Source organism: Hippoglossus hippoglossus, chromosome 16 (assembly GCF_009819705.1).
Source record: "Hippoglossus hippoglossus isolate fHipHip1 chromosome 16, fHipHip1.pri, whole genome shotgun sequence".
NCBI lineage: Eukaryota > Metazoa > Chordata > Actinopteri > Pleuronectiformes > Pleuronectidae > Hippoglossus > Hippoglossus hippoglossus.
Window position 1 is genome coordinate 2,157,886 of NC_047166.1, and position 21,614 is coordinate 2,179,499.

At 43.3% G+C, this 21,614-nt stretch overlaps 2 protein-coding genes across 3 annotated transcripts; one reads left to right on the plus strand and one right to left on the minus strand.

Moving 5' to 3' along the window:
- The first annotated feature begins 335 nt into the window (after window positions 1-335).
- Window positions 336-15,205, plus strand: tmod4 (tropomodulin 4 (muscle)). 2 transcript variants are annotated; one of them, XM_034611202.1, is made up of 10 exons: window positions 336-476; window positions 6,942-7,103; window positions 7,401-7,557; window positions 8,814-8,933; window positions 12,883-12,975; window positions 13,246-13,376; window positions 13,484-13,591; window positions 13,863-14,006; window positions 14,170-14,314; window positions 14,776-15,205. In XM_034611202.1, exons 2-10 carry the CDS (start codon window positions 7,002-7,004, stop codon window positions 14,796-14,798), a joined length of 1,023 nt encoding a protein of 340 aa, XP_034467093.1. In that variant the 5' UTR covers window positions 336-476; window positions 6,942-7,001; the 3' UTR covers window positions 14,799-15,205. The 2 variants fall into 2 exon arrangements, with proteins under 2 accessions (XP_034467093.1, XP_034467094.1); XM_034611203.1 differs by lacking the exon at window positions 336-476 and adding an exon at window positions 488-618.
- Window positions 15,206-17,862: 2,657 nt separating this feature from the next.
- On the minus strand, window positions 17,863-21,375 carry scnm1 (sodium channel modifier 1). Its single transcript, XM_034611382.1, has 8 exons — window positions 21,215-21,375; window positions 20,984-21,054; window positions 20,748-20,836; window positions 19,630-19,724; window positions 19,079-19,179; window positions 18,845-18,984; window positions 18,497-18,593; window positions 17,863-18,392 (listed from the first exon to the last, which is right to left on the minus strand). The coding sequence occupies exons 1-8, from the start codon at window positions 21,263-21,265 to the stop codon at window positions 18,287-18,289; spliced, it is 750 nt and encodes a 249-aa protein (XP_034467273.1). The 5' UTR covers window positions 21,266-21,375; the 3' UTR covers window positions 17,863-18,286.
- Window positions 21,376-21,614: the final 239 nt, after the last annotated feature.

Genomic DNA, 21,614 nt, shown 5'->3' on the forward strand with positions numbered 1-21,614 from the left:
ACACACAGGAACAAAACATTAGATTTCAGGATCATTGTCAAGTCAAACCACTGGATGTCAGCATTTCTCTTTCCTTCAGATTTTATTCCCCTTTAATTGAATGACTGATGAACAGATGAGTTCATGCCCCACTTCTCTCTCTCTCCCTCCCTCTCTCTCTCTCCCCCCACCCTCCCTTTCCCTCTACCCCCCCCACCCTCCCTCTCTCCCCCTCTCTGCAGCCAAAATAATAAAATGCTGACTTCTCAAAGTGCCGTCAGTATGCCTGTCTCAGCAGAGCAGCCCTGACACGGGAGAGAGAGAGAGGAGTGAGGGTGGGGGGCCAGAGAGAGAGAGAGAGAGAGCGAGAGAGAGAGAGAGAGAGAGAGAGAAGGAGTTGGTGGGGGGGGTGCAGAAAAAAGAGAAAACCTCTTTCTCTGGTTTCTAACTGCAGCCTGTGCCTTGCCGAGGGGCTTCAGCACTGCACTTCTGTGAAGGTAGGTGTGAGGCTGCGTCCCTCCGGCTCTCTCCTTCTCTTTTCTGGGGGGGTGATCCCAAGTTTAATCTTTGGCGGCCAGGGAGGAAGAGGAGGAGGAGGATGGGGGGGTTGGGGGGTTGGATTCGTGGAGCAGCACAAAGGTGAATTGTCGTCCGGAGGTCAGATGTTTGTGTGCAGTGGATTTCATTCGGTTTCATCCCCGGCTGAAACTGTCAACAGCTGAAAATGGAGATTGTCATTGTGGCGTGTGGAGGGGTTAAGCCGTCCAATAGCTGTCCACCGCCGGGCGGTTGCATTTGTCACAGGGGACGTGGGGATGTGGTCTCAGGGGGCCTGTGCAGTTTGGAGACAGGGGACCCCCCAGGGTGCATGTGGCCCCCTGCAGCGAGGATCCACCAGCGTCTCCTTGTATCTGTCACTGGATCAAATTGTCCTTCGGGGTCGCTCAGATTAATCGTGGTGAGAGATGAAGAGCGGAGGAGCTCGGTGTAAATTTAGCTCAGTTGCAGCATCAGGAAAAGTCGCCGAGGTCTTGGAGGAGAAACATTTCCACTTGTTGCTCGATTCCAAAGTTTGATTCTGCAGCCAGGGTTTTTGAAAATGCTTCTGGAAGGAGCAACCAGAGCCGGGGGGGGGGGGGGGGGGGGGGGGGGGATCGCTGCTGGTTGACTTGTGAAGCTAAAATTAAGCTGAGGGCTGATTTGGAATGTTACACTCGGGCGGTAAGACGTGGAGACGATGACCCGCGGATGGTGACAAGTCTTCTGAGCTGACGGTGGCAGGACGGCAGCAAACTTTTAAAAAAGAATCCTCCCTGACCCCTGCTGCTGTTAGAAAGAGACATTTTAAAAGGTTTTACAGAATAAAAGCAGTGAAACTCAGAGACACAGGAGAGTTTGTGAGAGTTTAACGTCTGTCACAGTGAAATCCAAAACCTTCTGAAGGTCTTTTGAACGTCCTGCTGCTGGTTTTACTGCGTCAATCCACAAGTTATTTAACAAACTCAATCAAGAAGCTGCAGTTTGTGTTTTCTTTGTGTTTCTTTTATAGACAGAAGGTCGGTGTTGGTCACAGCTGCTGTTCCTGATCTTCATTTCTATGTTTAATGTGGATTTGGATGAATTTCACTTCACACTGATAACGTACAGCAACAAACTCTTTTTTATTTATAATTCTGATTTACAGATATGCTCTTTTATTCTGTTTTCTGTATTTATTCAATTATTTAATAATTAATTTAGTTTTTCATTTTAATATCCTACTTTTTTTATTCTAATATTTTATAATTTCATCTGTATTTCTTTACCGTGTTGTATAGAAAGATAGATAGATAGATAGATAGATAGATAGAGAGATAGATAGATAGATAGATAGATAGATAGAGAGATAGATAGATAGATAGATAGATAGATAGATAGATAGATAGATAGATAGATAGATGGATAGATAGAGAGATAGATAGATAGATAGATAGATAGATAGATAGATAGATAGATAGATAGATGGATAGATAGAAAGATAGATAGATAGATAGATAGATAGATAGAGAGATAGATAGATAGATAGATAGATAGATAGATAGATAGATAGAGAGATAGATAGATAGATAGATAGATGGATAGATAGATAGATAGATAGATAGATGGATAGATAGATAGATAGAAGACGTCAGTGCAAATAGTCAAATTAAGTCTTTTGACCTCATTGATTATTCCATTGATCACACAAACCTCCTGCTGATTGGCTGATGTATTGACGCCTGCTTGACGGACACATTGACGCATGTGTTTCCTGTTTTGAACTCCACCCGGTTCCATTGACCCACAGGTCAGAGGTCACCTCGGTTCAGCTCCGTCCACAGGGATGTGCTCACCGACTCCGAGTCTGTGACTTTATGAATTCTGTTTATTAAAACACTCCACAGCGTCGTCCGCCATGTTGAACGTGACGTCATCGTGTTTCTCCAGATCAACAACAAGTGATCCCAGCAATATCGTTCACCACTGTCCTGTGGTTTGGATTCTCTGACGTCCACTTGAGTTTAAATTAGTTTTAAAAACGATGTTTATCGTGATTGATTCCTTCAATCGGTCGACGTCAGTGCAGCAGCTCGGTCCTGCAAACACAACACACACAGTGATCTCTGTTGTTGTGATGTGTTAGATCCACGTCACTCCCTGTAACACACACACTGAGCAGGTGAAGTGAATCCAGACCTTGTCAAGGTTGTTGTGTTTTCATGTGTGTTTGTTTGTTCGACACAAAAACTGCTGAACAGATTTGTGTGAAACTTGGTGGAAGGATTTCAGGACTGAACTGTGCTTTACGTCATTTTTCTGACGCCACTGATCATGTGACCTTCAGGTTGTGATTAAGACATTTGTCTCGGGAGAAATTAAAAACGTTTCCTCACTGTCGGGCTCTGATGAGAAATTCTGTCGTGACTTGTTAAGAAGAATCCACACGTGGGTGACACGTCTCCGAATCTGTTTTTTGTGCAACTCGCTCTGTGAATTCTCTCCCTGAGCTTTTTTTGGCGTTGACACATTAGACCTGCAGTGTCACGTGCGAGGGGGGGAAACTCAGGCCTGTGTTAAAGTTAAAGTTTGAGTCTTACAGAGACGTACAGGTTTATGAGCTCTGACTTCCGAACAGACGGACGGCAGCTGCAGGTGCAGGAGACGGTTGAGAGTAAAGTGTGGACGGAGCCGGTCGTCAGCAGCAGGTGACGACCTCCGCCCCGCTGCACCCCCCACTCTGTTCGGTTCCTATGGAAATCCTGCTGGGGACAGATGCACATTTGCAAACACCCCCCTCTGTGTTTCCAGAGACTTTCCGGAAAACATGGAAGTTTCCAAATGAAACGTCAAAACAAATGAAAACACCTGCAGGGGCGTGTTCGTCGTGTGTTTCTACTCTAAACGTTTTTACATGTTGCTGCTGACGACAAATATTCCACGTGAGAGCAGAGGAAATGTGATTTCACGAGACCCCCCACAGAGAAAGCCAGTGTGATGTGTTTGTGTAAAACTGTTACGATCTTCAGGCGGCTGGTATGTGGTCGTCTGAGCCGCCTCTCGTAGCTCAAATGTCAGAAAACAGCCTCGTGTTTAACGGAACAATAAGCGCGGCTCAAAGGCTTCGCTGCAGCCGGATGACACGAGCCTGCGCCGGAGGGTCACATTCACACAGAGAGAATCTATAACTAATTAGATTTAAACCATTCCCGGCTCATATCGTGTTATTTATGTCCGTTCGTTTAACATTTTAAAGATATATGTGATATTTATATGTGAAACGGCTGCAGAATGAAATGGAGACGAGATGGACGACATGACAGCTCCAAAGAGTGAAGCCAAATCATAGTGATCGCCCCCTGGTGGCTTATTTCAAGTATTCGTGTTTTAATTAGTTATTTGATGATATAACAAAACAGACTGAAATGTGTAATTAATTGATATTTGGCTTCATTGTTGTAAAAATTACATGTTTGAACTGCAAATCTTCTCCTGACGGCTGCTTGTAGTTTGTAAGCTTCTGAAACTTTTGGGTGAAAACAGTATTTTCCCATCCTCTTGTTTCATGTAGTATTTTCTGTCGTAAACAAGCTGGTGTCAGGATGTTTTCAGCCTGAAGCTGTTAAATTAGAGTGAAACCTTTCATCCCCTGATGAGAAAGTGAGTTTATAAGATTCCTCCTCCACCTGAGCCTCTGAATCACAGCCTCCTTCCCCTCAACCTTTAAATCTCCCTCCTCGTCTTGGACTCGGCTGCGTGATCCGGTGTTTGTGTCGGTGGATTTACACATTAGAGCTTCAGTGAGGAGCAGACAGACAGAGGACAGGTGCTTCTTACAGCTGGACTGAAGACGTCTGCAGCTTCGGGCTCTTTGTGTTAACGTCCTGCAGAGATCTACACGTGTGTGTGAGGCTTTAGTGGAGATACAGTCTCAGCTGTGAACTGATACGTTTGATTTATGCTTTGGTTCAATTCTACTTGATCAAATTAGAATAAAACTTTATGTCTACGAAAGGTGAAAATGTTTCTGAGGCTCAAACACGTAGAAAAGCTGTTTTACTTTATTTTCGTGCAGGACAGAAAGTTAAAGTGACTCCAAACTGAACAGGGGTCACCTTGAAGTAACAAGGTCATGGTCAGTTTGTCACTGGAGCGAAGCAATTAAGTTACACAGAATAGAATCTAATAGAATAGAATCTAATAGAATAGAATCTAATAGAATAGAATCTAATAGAAAGATGCTCCGATAGAGTCACAGAATCACTGGAATAGAAACAAATAAATTCTGTAAATTTCATGTCCTGTGCTCCCGCTGTCAGACGGGTCTTACTCATGAGGTGTCGCATTAATCTGAAAAATGAGTTACAGACTGGGAAGTTCAGGTGAACACACTGGGTGAAAATTCCCATCAACACAACCTCAAGTCGGAGCAACAACTCTGAGAGTCAGTGGAAAGTTTGGTGCACGAGTTGCTGAGACGCTGACATCATCACTTATAAGTGTGTTGTTGTCGGTCACGTCTTAAATTTGACTTGTGTCACAGCTGCAGATCAACTTTCAACATCAATTAAGACAAGAAAAACAATATGAGGACATGAGGTCAAAGGTTATATCAAGATAAAATGTCCATATCAGTCTAAACCGGTAAATATCATGAGAAATTATTATTGTTTTTCTAGTTTGAAGACAGATTTTTGCTGAGTGAGGTTTGTGGTTTAATCTCTTCTTCATGAGCAGAGAACAACAAATCTGAGGTAGGACTTTAAAAACTATTCTGTGTTATTCCTCCTCACAGAATTAATAAGCATTATATCGATATGTATTGTGCGTTTAAAGCTATTGGTTGAAATTATATTCTGATGATTATTGATATTGTTTTACATCACATTCAATCTAGAAAGGACCTTTAACATAACTGGGATCAAGTTCCATATTAAATGTATAAAAACCCAGTTAAACTGTGCAGCCCAGTATCTTCAGTTTATTGGTATCAACTCATATTTGCTCTTTGAGACATGAAGACGCCGTCGAAGTGTAGAATCCGTGAACTCGAGTTGCCATCACAGACGTTCGTACTGACTCACAAGCTGAACGAGAGCACACTCTGTGAACTGGTCCGTGAGCTGGTTTTTCTTCTGTGGCCAAGTTGGGATGAGATTTGGACTGAAACGAGAAAACACCGGACCTCACGAACCTGATATCTGCATGACTCACTCTGTGACCCAGAGGTGTGTGCTATCCTTGTGCTATTTCCCAGTTTGAGGCCTGTGGACGAGCCGCTCTGTGTTCGAGCTCTTCATCGGCTGCAGATATGTTTTCGGGGTGGGTCCACTACTGTACGAGCGAATGTCCGTCAACGATGAACAAGAGGTTGCACTTTCCACCCCTCCACTCTCTCTCTCTCTCTCTCTCTCTCTCTCTCTCTCTCTCTCTCTCCATCCTGCTATTCTTAGTGTGCTGATCTCAGGGTTTAGAGTTACAAAGACCTCGTTCTCTCTCTCTCTCTCTCTCTCTACTCTTCACTTTCTCCACTCCTCTACCTCGCTCTTCCTCTTCGTCTGTCCAGCCGCAGGGCGTCAGCTGAGGTGGACGTTCACCTCTCGTGTGTTTTAAGGTGAAAGCGACTGTGACCTGGATGCTGCCGCGGCTCAGTGAGACGGACTCCTCGCTCCGGAGTACTGCAAATGTATTATTGGAAATGTGTCTATTATTATCGTGGTCACATTATGGAAGCTCTGCAGAGGGCAGTCGATAAGCCCGATGAAGATCATCGTCCGGCAGGGACGGTGGTTCACAGAATGTGGGGCTGGGAACCGAGAAGTTCATCATTTACTCGTTTTGTTGAAGATTACAGAACGAAGCAATTCACAGTTTAACGAAACGATTCAATTCTGTAGATTTGAAAATACCTCATTGCATTTGTGTACTGAACAACATAAAGAAAAAAAAGAACAACATACGAATACACACAGAGATGTATACAAATGTAAAAATACAAAAATATAGAAATTTGCGGGAATAAAAATGAGATTCATACAACTGTATAAAATATTGTACACATGGACAGTTAAAGGATAAAAGTACAATCAAGTTGTGTCATTTTATAATTTGATTGAAAAGTATTATATAAAAATATACATTATTGTATTTTACAGTATTGTAACACTAATGTAATACATTATTCTATAAATACAAATATTTCAGTTAAAGTTATGTCAACTTTGTTCACACTAAACTTTTTGCTGAAAGGGAATAAACGGAGGTTTGGGTGCAGACGTAAATTACAATGGATGGTCAGAAACTCATTTTGCCTCCTCTCTCTCTCTCTCTCTCTCTCTCCCCCCCCCCCCTCTCTCTCTCTCTCTCTCTCTTCCCCCACCCCCCCCCCCCCTCTCTCTCTCTCTCTCCCCCCCCCCCCCCCCCCCCCCCCCCCCTCTCTCTCTCAGGGGGGTGCAGCGGTGTATATGAGTGAGGGAGTGTGTGTGTGAGACGGATCCCCAGGAGCCATGTCGGACCCAAGGGACATCGATGAGGACGCCCTCCTCAAGGGCCTCAGTGCCGCGGAGCTGGATCAGCTGGAGTGTGACCTGCAGGAGATGGACCCCGAGGTAGAGGGGGGGGGGGGGGGGGCCTCGCTTTGTCTTACACTGATCAGACGGTCGCTTTCTAGACTATATAAAGTTGTATAACATCGATTTATTCAATACATGGACTCTGTTTATATGATTCTCTAGGAAAGATGAACCATCACTAGTTATTTCCGTTATTTCGTGTCCATGTTTAACTGGCACTTAACGTGTTATCTCTGAAACTTACAGGACTCAGTCTCTCATTATCTCCATCCAGCCCCTGTTCTTTAGCCTCACCGCTACATCAACATAACATCTGACCCCCCGTTCTCCCAGAATGCCATGCTGCCAGCTGGCTACCGGCAGCGTGACCAGACGAAGAAGAACCCGACGGGGACGTATGACCGTGACGCCCTGATGCAGCACCTGGAGAAGCAGGCGCTGGAGCACGAGGGCAGAGACGACCTGGTGCCCTTCACCGGGGAGAAGAAAGGTGAGGGGGCGGGAATCAACTCCACACGCAACCCATTTCATTTTATTCATCATTTACTCGTTTATTATTATAAATATTATAACTATTCATTATTTGACAGGGGCGTGGCTCATTAATCAACAGCACATTGACTGTTCACTCAACTGGCTCGTTTTCATCTCCAGTTTTTAAAATAGCAAACTAAAATCTAATTATCCAGTTAATTCAATTTAACATTTAGTCTCGCAGTTGAGCGATGTTTCTTAAACGGTAGAATCTGGATATTTCTTTTAACTGTTCTATGTTTAAGAGTTTAACATTTTTGAACAAATTTAAGGGGAAAATTGGGCCTTGGCAGAATGTGCAATCTACTGAGTGACATCCCATAATAAGATGGTGTAAAGATCTGAACGTGCACTAATATCAGCAAAGTGCAACCAGCTGCACTGTTTGGCCCAAATATCAAATTTCTACTAGTTTCAGAAGTAAAACTAATAATAACTCTCGTGTGCATCGGTGCAAACAGTGAAATAAAAATTAAACGTTCTACTCTTGGTGCACACACCTCACAGTATTTGGATATTATGATTATGATTATGATTATCGCCTTGAATCCTGGTCATGTACATTTACTTTTTGTTGAGCAGGTGTTTCTTACCAGTCGTTCCTTCCCGTATTGAGTCTTCACACTTTGCTCCTCCTGCCTCAGACAGCTGTTCGGTGTTATCCTCTGTGAGGCTCCACTGCACAGCTGCTCTTACTCTCAGCTCTTGTGGGGGTTTTTTTGCAGCTCACTGAGTTTCAGGGCCGGTTTCATCAGAGTCCCACCGGCCGACATGTCCAGACCTTCGCCGGGAAATGACTTGGCAGAGGCAGTCTGTGCCGTTGTCCCCGTGTAACACATCTAATTCATGTAAATCACCGAAACAGAAGTTGTTATATATTTAAAAGGGAAATTGTGGCGATGAATGAGGCTCCAGTGGAAAACTGAGTTTAAGAGCTGGTGTGTAAATCTGTGATGAGTCTGGTTTACTGGAGTTTTGGGAAACATGATCCGAACAGAGCTTTAACAACACAGAGAGAAATGTGCAGTTTGAGTCACCATTATACGTTTATACCATAAAGTAAAAGATCAAACCTTCCTCTGTCTCTTCTCTTCTTCACCTTCCTTCTGACGTCTATTCTCAAACTCTCTCTCTCTCATTTCTGATCGTTTTTACTTCTCCCAGTTCTCATCCCTTAAACCCATCGTTTCTCTTCTGTCTGTGTCTGAGCAGGAAAAACCTTCGTGCCCAAGAAACCCGACGAGATCCCCGAGCACGAGCAGGTGATCCTGGAGCCGGAGCTGGAGGAGGCTCTGAAAAACGCCTCTGACGCTGAGATGTGCGATATTGCAGGTGAGAATAAAACACATTAACTATTGCTGCTGATAATAAAGGTCCCATGTTGTAGAAAGTAAGAATTCCATGTTTTTAAAAGAGGTATAATCTATAATGTACATCCATCCGTCCATTATCTGCACCACTTATCATTTTAAAGGCTCACATATGATATATAATATATAATATGTATTTAAATGCTCAGAAACTTAGTGACAATGAGCAGTCAGGGCTCCTGTGGTGTTTTCACAGAAACACGTCTGTGCAGGGAGCAGGTTCTGCTCTCCCTGTGACGTCACGTCCTCGTGCTCGCTCCCAGCAGCAGGTGCTTATTAACGGGTTGTGACACGAGCGGCGTGACCTCCGTGTTTTCATCACAGTGCCTCTGACCCACACGGTTCTATTATACAGACCCCGGCTGCCGCGTATTGTTTCCCCAGCTTCAGCTCACAGACATGGGCAGACGTGGGACAGGCTCCAATTCCCTGCACTCAGCAACACAGAAATAAACAAGCCTGGCCCTGTGCAGGCCGGTGAAGGAAGGAAGGGTGGGGACAGTTTGGGGCTAAGATATCGTATCTGTTTCACACAGACGAGTGGGAAGCTACTGCTCCCAACTTTAAAATCCACTCCGTAAAGTTTGGACTTTCAGAAGTTCTTCATAAGTAACAATGTAACAATATAAAAGTTAACTGTAGTTCATGGGGTCAGATGATTAGTTGTTAAATCCGACTTGATTAAAACATAATTCAGTTTTCGCTAAGACCTGTTTCTGACAACCTGTCTCACATGACATGTTTATATAAATATAATAATAAAGAATAACACTAAGAATAAGTCCAGTTCAGGAAGTGAGTTTCCAATTTCTTCATTTTCTCCATTGAGGTTTCAGAAAATATCTCAAACTAAAGTTTAGAACTCGGTCGACCAGCGACGAGATGAATCGTGACTGAGAGACTGTGGAACCAGACATCCCATAAACCAATGATCCCTTACTTCCCACTCTTCTTTTTAAATTGAACCTTGTTGTTAATATAGTGTCGCAATAGATTGTATGTTTTAATGTTTAGTATAGTGTGTAGTATATTGTGTAGGACATTGTGTAGTATAGTGTGTAGGACATTGTGTAGTATAGTGTGTAGGACATTGTGTAGTATAGTGTGTAGGACATTGTGTAGTATAGTGTGTAGTATAGTATCCTAGTGTAGTATCACTGAATGATCCGATAACAGATGATCGTAGCTGAGATGATTTTCGCAGTTGTACAAACTTACTTTATAAACGTGGAAGATTTACCACGAGATCTTGTGACCTAAGTTAGATTTTAATTTTTAATTTGATGATGACATCGCTCTGATCGCCACCGAGCTGAATTTAGCTGGAAAGTCACAAACTGGCAGCGTTTGCATTTGGGATATTTAGGATTTTATTTCTGGAAAGTGTGAGGAAGAGGAGACGCGTCGTCCATCTTTATTTACAGTCTGTGACCGGGATCAGGTCATATCATATAAGTGGAGAGTTCATGAAGGCCTCTATGTGCAGAACTGAATGATAAAACACATGTTTTCATTATCGAGTGGGATCCGTAGAACACAGTGGTCACCATGACAGAGAGAGAGAGAGAGAGAGAGAGAGAGAGAGAGAGAGAGAGAGAGAGAGAGAGGGAGAGAGAGAGAGAGAGAGAGAGAGAGAGAGGGAGAGAGAGAGAGGGAGAGAGAGAGAGAGAGAGAGAGAGAGAGAGAGAGAGGGAGAGAGAGACAGAGAGAGAGAGAGAGAGAGAGAGAGAGAGAGAGAGAGAGTGAGAGAGAGAGAGAGAGAGTGAGAGAGAGAGAGAGAGAGAGAGAGGGAGAGAGAGAGAGAGAGAGAGAGAGGGGGGGAGAGAGAGAGAGAGAGAGAGAGAGAGAGAGAGAGAGAGTTGGAGAGGGAGAGAGAGAGAGAGAGAGAGAGAGAGAGAGAGAGAGTGAGAGACAGAGAGAGAGAGAGAGAGAGGGAGAGAGAGAGAGAGAGAGAGAGAGAGAGAGAGAGAGAGAGACAGACAGAGAGAGAGAGAGAGAGAGAGAGAGAGAGAGAGAGAGAGAGAGAGAGAGAGAGGGAGAGAGAGAGAGAGAGAGAGAGAGACAGACAGAGAGAGAGAGAGAGAGAGGGAGAGAGAGAGAGAGAGAGGGAGAGAGAGAGAGAGAGAGAGAGAGGGGGGGAGAGAGAGAGAGAGAGAGAGAGAGAGAGAGGGAGGGAGAGGGAGAGAGAGAGAGAGAGAGAGAGAGAGAGAGAGAGAGAGAGAGATGGACGTTTTAACCCTGGACAGAGTCCAGCAGAGGATTAAACCTCAGTTCCCCTCTGTCGCTCTTTTGTTTGGGCTTTTTGGCAAACGCACTAAAAGGGGATGAGTGGCCCGGCCGAGCGAGTGAGGGGCCAACAAGTCACCGGTTCCACTGCATTTTCACATTTTATTTCCCATATGAACACGTGGCTACATGGAGCCTTCTAGCGGCCTGCAGTCCAGTGTGTGTGTGTGTGTGTGTGTGTGTGTGTGTGTGTGTGTGTGTGTGTGTGTGTGTGTGTGTGTGTGTGTGTGTGTGCTGTCGAGCTACTGTGGGTTATTCTCAGGGCCAAACTAGATGACGCCCCCCCCCCCCCCCCCCCCCCCCCCCGACCCCCTGATCAGGCAGCTGTCCCCGGCCTCCCTCTCCTCACAAGGCCCTTCCCCTGGTTCCTCACACCGGGTCAGGAGGCTGGTGTGTGGGAGGGGGGGGGAGCAGGGGGACGGCAGGTTACTGAACCAGCAGCTCTGCCTCCTACTGGTAATAACACAGAGCTGCAGGAGAGCGAGAGGAAATGATTTCAGTGTTTATAGGTTCAAATGTTTTAATAAATTACAGGAACTAAAGTGCATTTATCCAGGTTTCTTGTTTTTACTTTAGTTTAGTATTTAAATATCCGTCTTTCACCACAATTCAGAATATTTACTTTTACTTACTACATTAATTGTGACATAATACAGAAAAGTGCTTATAAAATACAATGCAATGCTATAGGTAGAATTTCCAGTAGATTATAATGAAGTAAATTTGCGTTCTGAAAAGGAGCAAACTTCCAATTTTGATAGTTAAAGCTGCTCTAAGCAATATTTTTATTTTTGAAAGGGACAACATTAAAGTGTTTAATGTCAATTGGTGTTTTTATAGTGATGAAACCACAGAGAATGTGTCTTTCAGTGTCTTTCAGTGTCTTTCAGTGTCTTTCAGGTCTTTCAGTGTCTTTCAGTGTCTTTCAGGTCTTTCAGTGTCTTTCAGCTTCTTGGTTCTTACGGCCTCTGACGTGTTGTTTTCTACGTCACTGTTTCCATCAAGGTCTTTGACGGCCGTAGACATTTTAAATAAGAAAAAGAAAAAGCCATGACAATCACCTCCCTGTGACCAATCTGCAGAAGGGCAACGTTAAACAGTCCAAAGTCATGTGACATCACAACTGCCCACATCTGCATAATGCACGGTCTTAAAGAGACAGGTACTAAGTGTTTGAGACAGAGGCTGAAGGGAGGAGCTGCAGCGATGGACAGTCTGAGGAGAGTGACGTGTTTTCACAACACTCATTTAGTGTCCGACAATGTGTGTGTGTGTGTGTGTGGTCCTTTAAAAGTGACTCAATAGGAACAAGCTGTGGAACTTAGAGGCCCCTTCACTGTTATTTGTGTTGAACGTGTGGGATCATTATTACTGTGGCCCCCCGGAGACCGTGAGATTACAACCAGGGGCCGAGTTTCCTGCTGAGCTCAACAACAGCGTCTTTATCTCAACAAACAGACACGGGCGAGACCAGGGAACCGAACAGGGCGTCTTTCTATCATGTGGATGCAGTTCAGAAACATTGACACATACAACCCAGGACACGTGGTCTGGGTCTAATATCACAGGAGATGTTTTCATCTGAATCCTGTTTTCATGGTGATTCTTTTCGTGATTCTTCGCAGCCATCCTGGGAATGTACACGCTGATGAGCAACAAGCAGTACTACGACGCTCTGGGCACCACGGGCACCATCGCCAACACGGAGGGCATCAACAGTACGTATCTCATCATCCCACAATTATAACAACTATAAGAAACGAATATTAAAAGTCAAAATTACAATTACTTAGTCTGCAAAATTCAAATCTGTCAGGTTCTGGTCACAAGAAGATCCGTTTAAAGTCTCTGAGCAGATTCATAATCTTTTTAATCAGATATTTCTTTATTTCAATCATAATTTTATCAGTTTAATCAAAGAAATATTTCAATTACATACGTACGACAGCACATTCGTGGCCCCAGCTGTGATGATGTGTGTGTTTCAGGTGTAGTGAAGCAGGATCCATTCAAGATCTTCCCCGATGAGCCGCCCAACCCCACCAACGTGGAGGAGACGCTGGAGAGAATCCACGGCAACGACAGCACCCTGACAGACGTCAACCTCAACAACATCAAGGTGGAGACGTTCAAACTTCTATCATACTAGAGTTAGAATATAAACCAGCTCCTGCTTGGGGGGGGGAAAGCTCACCGACATGACGTCTGTTTCCGTCTGTGCTGCAGGACATTCCCATCCCAACGCTGAAGGAGGTCTTTGAGGCCATGAAGGGGAACTATCAAGTGGAGTCTCTGAGCATCGCCGCGACCCGCAGCAACGACCCTGTGGCCTACGTGAGTTCAACCCCCCCCCCCGCCGACATCCAGCAAACACAACTTATTGTTAATGTTCTAGATTCTTTCTGCATTAATCATTCATGAATGTACCACATTTTATTACTGCAAACAGATGTTCTGTGTTTCAGCAGGTCAGTACTTTTGAGATTTGTTTTATAATTGTCTGTTTCTGTCACAGCAATTCACTACAACCAATCTCATACTTATTTACAGAGTTTTATAACTTATGTTTTACGTTTTGATGAATAATAATGTGTGTGTGTTTCAGGCCTGTGCTGAGATGCTGCAGGAGAACACCAGCTTGCAGAGTCTTAACGTCGAATCCAACTTCATCACCGCTGACGGCATGATGGCGATCATCAAGGCGATGGCCAACAACGCCACGCTGGTGGAGCTCAAGATCGACAACCAGGTCTGGAAGTCAAACTGTGGACGTACCGTGAATCTCACAGGAGACGTGATGAGTTTAAAACTTCTGTGATCGGTGCAAGACCGACTTTAAATGATTGAAATGTTTGAAATGAAAAGAAGAACCTGCTGTTGGCAGTGAGTGATGTTTCTCTTCTGTGCTGCAGAGGCAGAAGTTGGGAGATTCAGTGGAGATGGAGATCGCCTCCATGTTGGAGAACAACTCCAGCATCCTCAAGTTCGGCTACCACTTCACTCAGCAGGGGCCCCGCGCCAGAGCCGGCATGGCCATCACACGGAACAACGACATGAGTACGACACGCACCGGCTACATGCTCAGAACATGTGTTTAAATGTGCATGTACGGTTGTTGGCAGAATGGGAATAGATATTGAAGGTGCAATTGAGATCGTCTCCTTTAAAAAGTCAAGGTACACGTCGTCATTTTTCTCTCAAAGATGTTTTCTGTTATTTTAGGTAAGTTTGGTTTTAATTACTTATTCAAAGCAATACAAATGGGGTTAAACGTCATGATTGACAGCTGAGATTGACTCGTGAACAGTCGGGTGTGTTAATCGACTTCATGTCAGAGCAACGGGAGGAAGTGGAGGCATTTTCATCCACAGTCTGTTTGAAATCATCAGCTGTGCTGGAGGAAACCTTGGCTGCCATTGAAGCACATCGATGGAGAAGATGTTTAGAGTTTTGTGCTCGATATTTCCATCATTCATTCCACGTCCTAATTGTTTTCTCGTCTCCTCTCCTCTCTGAAGTTCGCCAGCAGAGATTAAGATGAAAGCGACGAGCAGCCAACAGGAGGAGCCACCGCCTCAGAACCTGCGAACACGGCCAGCGACAGCCTCGTGCCAGCTTCCTCCGTGATGCACCAGGACGAATCCCCCCCCCCCCCTCCCCAAATGGTCAGCGTGGTCAGCGTGCATCCACTAACGCAACATCCATGTCCAACCATTTCATTTCATTTCCCGCAGCCGGCTTCTTGTAGACTGCTGTGTTCTTCATAAAGGCATGTATAGGTCACAAGCAACATGTGAAGTGTCTTCTTTTATTTTGTGCTTTTAGTTTGTGCATCATCCCAAACAAAAGGTTAACTCTTTTCATTCATGAAAACATCTTCCATGTGGTGCTATCCATCAGAAAGAAAACAATCTGTAAATACTTTAAATAAAAATATATATATTCAAGTTTTTTTGCAAATGTTTGGTAATTAATTTGATTGTTTCTACATCTGAGCATTTTATTCTGGACGTATGAATATTATTATCGAGAAATATTGATTGAAATGTCTCAAAGCAGCTGATAGCGGAGGAGCCGATTTACAAAAAACTCCCAAATGACCTTTTAAATACGGAAAATATTAATTTATGTATCGAGAGTCAGAATTAGATCAGGGTGACGTGACTCTGTGTCCGAGCGATGACGTGAAGTCTCTCAATGTGTTGGACTGAAACCCAACTAAAACAAAGTTTCCTGCTGAATATTGGAGATAAACTCTGGTTTTTTAATAACTTCTGAGTCTTTTTAACTGATCTCAGTTCAGCTTCACTCTTCAACTCACTGCAGCTGATTGTGACAGTTGCAGCTGTGACTCTCAAGCTGCTGTCAGACCTGCACTGAAGACATTTAACTGAATTTGACAATGCAAATATCTGAGTAAGTCGATCCAGACTTTCTGGAACCTCTTCCCACCAGCTCCCGAGTAAAGTGATCGAGTGCCTGGACCCAGTTTTCAAGTCTGAAAGCTGCTTCAGTCAGTTCCTCTCACAGGAGATCGTACCCTCTCCCCAAAGTTACACAGAGAAGAAGAAGTTCAGGGTGCGGAGTGGGAGTGAAAGAAGAAACATTCTCCTTATTCATATTCAACCATCAAACTAATTTTAATCAAGCTGCTGCTTTAGGGTTAGAAAGTTATATACTGTTGCTTTAAGTCCAAACTGAGCGTGTCCGTCATTTATACAATTATAACTTTAACACAAAAACTCTACTCTGCAGTATTTTAACGATGAAACCTTCTCGTAAAGTATCAAACAGCTCTAATCCCTCAAAGTCTCTTCTGATCCTCTGACTTCCCCCAAGCACCTGAGCTATTTTTACCCTCCTTCCTCCCCCCCCCAAAAAAACCCTGATGGGAAACGTAACCGAGTCCGCTGGGCTTGAGTTACCTCGTTCCAAATATAAGAGCCAACTTAAAGAGGGTTGCACCCATGTGCGTCTGCGGAGGTTAACGAACAGAAACAGCTGTTAACCTCTGAGGATCTTCACAGCATTGCTCAGGTTCCTGCCTCCATCGGCCCGTTTCCTCTTTTCTTTCTGACCTAATATCCAGTTTGACACGAACGTCAGGTAAAGAGCAGAACACGGATTTTCAGACTTTCTCAAAAGGTCACATTTCTAAAGCCATGCAGGCTTCTGGCATTCGCCCACTTGACATGATTCAACCTCAGCGTCTCCTTCCTCTTCTCTTTGATTGTTTTGCGGTGAAACACGTGTATTTTTGGATCTCGCCTCACACGAATTCACCAGGCTGCGTTCCATCTGCTCCTCTTGGTCATATTTGCGTCAAAAGGACTGTGAGAGTTGTAACGTTAAAAGGGCAGACGTGGTATTAAAGGTCAGGAGAACTTAAAAAAATCAATACCGCCAAGTCTCCATGACGAGCCACATTGATCTTACACGTACAGTAAATTAAGTCCCCGTGCGGCGGAGACTCCCTGAGCGCCGGAATAATGAAGTGAGCTTTCGACACTCATTAGCAGTGTCATCAGAAACTAACTCAGGTTAAAGACCATCTGCCCTCCTCCCACTGACCCCGGTATTATCCAATTGATACCAACTGGGCTGTGAAGAATGACAACCAGTGGCTTCTCCACCCAGATTAGCACCAACACTGCATCTCTGCTGCTGACGGAGGATCAGCTCTTACAGAGAAAAGCTATTGGACTGTGTTGAAATGGGTTAAATAGACAGAATAGGGTGATAGATATAACTTAACTCTATCTGAACATAACTCAGGTCTGTGTGTTTGCATGTCGTATGAATATCATATTCCAGCTGTATGTTTATTTAAACCGGGGGGTTTCCAGAACAAGATGGAGCAGATTCCTACGACATGTAAAAATGTAATTTCATTTAAAAGTAGAACTCTCAGTGTAGATCACAGGTCATGTGTGCAGGACAGTGACTGCACAAGGATTCATGGGTCGTCTACTGTCATGTTGTGTAACATGTTTTTAATAAATGTACTTCTGCTAACTGAGTATTTTAGACAGAAAATAAGACTAAGTTTATTATCACAGTAATTTCACAGCCCCCTGCAGTACCTGTAAGGGCCACTAGGGGTCGTGGACCACCGTTTGAAGATCCCTGAGATAAACAGTATTTTATCCTCAATATTAAAAATAACGTCATTTTGAATGATTATAACAGTTACAGTTAAATAAAAAAATTACATTTTTACTATGTTAGTTTATAATGTCGACAATGTTTGGTTTGTGATGTGAAACCACATCACTCATGATGCTGTTATTTTTATATTAAGCTCAACATATTAATAATAACATAATAATGGAGCAGAAAAGAGCTTCAACACGATGTGAGAACCGAACTCTGTGACCTGTATTAACAAGTTAAACTTCATTATCCAGTATCCTCCTTTACTGTGATATGAGGCAGATCACATTTAGATTCCGTGGTTTTCTTATATGAATAAATCAGCATGAAAAATATATTCATGACGCTGCCGCCCATTAAGTGTTTCACCTGGAAATGTGAATACTATTGATCATAACTAAAAGACATTATGGTTAAAACGATATAAAAATATACAGTATAATCCTCTAATGTTTGGGAGAAGACACTGATTCTGTTTTTATTATAATCTTCATGTCTTTAAGTTGCTCGATGTTCCCTGTTGCACCAAAAACAAAACATTTTCAGCACAGTGGTTAAAATGTTTCTCACATTCCATTTGTCTAAATCTAATTCTGTAAATGAAACGCTGTGACGTACAGAATCAGCCGACTGCGAGGAAATGACGCTTCTCATTAAATCGTATGATTTGTTTTTAACACAATAAAAGGATCACGAGTTGCGGCTGATGGGAACTAGAGGTTTTCTATCACTGCTGGTGAGTGAGAGCCCAGATGAAACAGTCTCCGTGGAGCCAGAAGGAAATCATGTGATTCAATGAGCGGCTGGAGTCTCAGCACGTGGAAGCTCAGTCATTTCATTCAGCACCGTGGCACCGTTCCAAGTTCATCTGTGTTCTCAGTCCTCTGAGTGGACGAGCGACGGAGGCTCCTCCTCGTCTGAATCAAACTCCACGTCCTCGTCTTTAACCCACAGGCCGCTCCGGTCCTGTATCCACCCGTCACTGGGAAAGAGACAAAAGATGAAATGTACAAATACACTCAACTGACTTCTGGTGATGAGAAATATCAAGTTCTGAGGCCTCAGTTTAAATACAAACAAAAGAACCTTTTCAGTTTGAGGTAGCGCTCCAGCTCTCTCCTCCTCTCGGCTGTGATTGGCTGAGACGCCTCCACATCATGTGACGGATTTAACTCTTTATTATCTACAGGAGAAAAAAAAAAACATCTATTGAAACTTAAAGAATCAAATTCATTTTTCTCAAAGATGGTTTCTGTCATTTCAGGTCGTTCTCATCACACTGATGTTTGTTCAAGTTTGGTTATAATCAGTTATTTGAGGATGTAAAAAGGGGATGAAACGTTATGAGAGACACGTCGTCCATCTTTATTTACGATCTATATTTTCCTTCAACACCAAATCTGAGAGCGTACGAATGCACGTGACGGACTTTACCTGCCGTGGAGCCACTGGAGCTTCTCGACGGAGCCGAGTCAGAAGCTTCACTTGTGTTTTCTGGCCCAGATGGAGTTTCGCTGTGAGCGTTTCCACTGACGTCTGAGCTGATGCTCGCTGGTTCTTTCTCAGATTTTGTGCTTGAAAAAAAGAAAAATCGCAGGTGTATTTTTAAACTTTTCCTTTTTTCCCGTTGTGGGATTCTGTATGTTATGAAATAAGCGTCACTCTCACCTGGTTGTTCGATGGCAGCTGTTGTACGGAACAGTTTTCAACAGAGCGTGATGTGTGAGCTTTCGTGTTTGTTCCAGTAACGGGGCTGAGCTGGACGCTTCCTAAGATCACAACAACAACATCATGTTATATGTGGACAGTAGAAATGTCTCACACGTTACCCGGCGCTCGCTCAGTCGTCAGGACAACAGTGTTAAATTGGCAGGATGTTATTTGGTCATGTGATAGTCACAGGGCTGCCACACACACAATAGCTCCGACCCAAAACAACAGCGTCTGACAAAGGAACAACAGCGTCTGACCCAAGACGACAACATGGAGCGACGGCCTCAGTCAGAGAAAGAGACGGCGTTTGTTTCCCTCACGTTGTTGTTTGCTCAAACTGCTCATTTCCCTGCTGAATCATCAGCCTGACTCACATCTGTTGCTCCCGGGTTCCACAGTTTTTTCGGAATTGTTTGCTCAGTCGAGTAAACTGTAACTTGTCAAAGCAAACACACTAAACACACACGCCGCTCGTGACAGTTAAGGGTAAATAGGAAGTAACAAACCTGTCCTGCGTCTTCAGCCTGGACGGAGTTCTCTTGTCGCCTCTTTGTTATTTCATTCTTCAGCCGTGTTTTTTTGCCATAGAACAATTTTAATCCTGAGAAAATGGAACATAAAACAGAACAGGGATTGATTTCCAAGATAATATGACAGTAAATACACTGTGTGGAAATATGAATTACATAAACATACCGTTCACACCAGTATTTTTTAGTTGTGTAGAGATCCCTTCATTATCTCTACATCTTGTGTGATACTGTGAATCAATGAGCTCGACAGCTTTACTGCATATTATGATTCTTTTATGTGGTTTTTGCATCATTGACGGTTCAATTACAATTACAATTAGATAAGAAACATAAGGTTCATTAAACTGCAAGCTGCTTATCTTCATGTTAATCACAGCCGAGGCTCAGGTGGTAGAACGGGTCGTTCACTAACTGGACAGTTGGTTAGGTTTGATCCCCGGCTCCTCCGGTCTATATGCAGAAGAGCTGTGTGTGTAATGTGTGAATGAACGTGGGTGTATCCATCTGTCATCACTTTAATCCCACAGATGATGGAAGTAGACTCTTTTGATAATGGGTTAATTATTAAGTATTTATTTAAATAAAGTACAACTTAAACATTTTCATGTTTCAGCCTCTTAAATATGAATAGATTCTGGTTCACTTCATCTTTCTGTGACGCCAGTAAACTGAACATTTAGCTCTGAACACCATTAAAAGATTTAAACGAGAAAACAATCAAGTAAAACTATTATTTTGCTGTTTGACTCCTGCAGAACACGGTGTAGATACAAGCTAGACTGAAAACTGAGAGTTAATGAGGCAATAAAACAAAATCAACAATTACTACAATGTCATTTCTACCAATAGCAACATAACAAAAGTATAACATATCATATATTGCTTCTGTTCCGTGCACATTGAGCAGATCTAACTAAATGTTTTACTGTTAATCAAGTGTTTGTCATTCAATGTGATATTTATCGTTATAATCATCGATATCGCCGGATGTGAACATGTGAATTGAGGCCCTGTTGTTCAGCCCTGCAGGAAACACACTGCAGTTATAAGGATGTATTTATATTATAGGAGGAAAGTCATGTGACTCTCACCTTCCAGATGCTTTTTCCCGTTTCTGTGAACCGTCAACATGTCGACGGTGTCGAACACGGGACGATACGAACACACGGTGCAGGAATATCTGCACAACACAAATCACACAAATCACACAAATCATACACATCATACACATCATACACATCACACACACGTGTTCACAACCTTTAAAGACTTGAAGTTACCAGTTTCAGATGAGTTATCACCGAACACGTGTTTCAAAACAAATCACCTTCCATTTTTCATCAGAACCGCTTCGTCCTCTGGAATAAAGTGAGACAGAAGATCCTCAACTCGTCGCTTCTGAAACACGAGACGATAAAAAGCAGAAAGTTTAAGAACCTGGCTGCAGCTTCCTGCTAGCTAGCACGATGCTAGCACGATGCTAACAACAACAACAACAACAACATGGACGTTCTGAGCTGAGGTTTCGTGGAGAAAAGTTAAAAATACAAAGTTCTACCTTCAGGATGTTTAACTGACTCTTGTCGTCGCCTTCTCTTTTAAAGGACATGATTATAATGTTTTATAATATTAATACAGAGCCCAGAAAAGAGGTGAGCTAGCTACTTCTCCACAGGCTAACTCCTGTTAGCAGCGATGCCTTCAAGGTCAAACCGGAAGATTGGAAATACGGGCTTCCTCGTTGTACATAAAAGTTGAGCAGATTTTTTGTTTTGTTTTATTTTTAATTTTTTGTTCACGTATCATTTATTTAACCTGATTTTAAACTCACTTTATTTATGTGTACGACGACGTGGTTTGTTGTAAAGTGTCATAAAGCGTAAAGTATTGTAAAGTTTCCCAGTTTTTTATTTGTTCACAACAGACAACACATTGTTCAGATAAGTGCTATACAAATA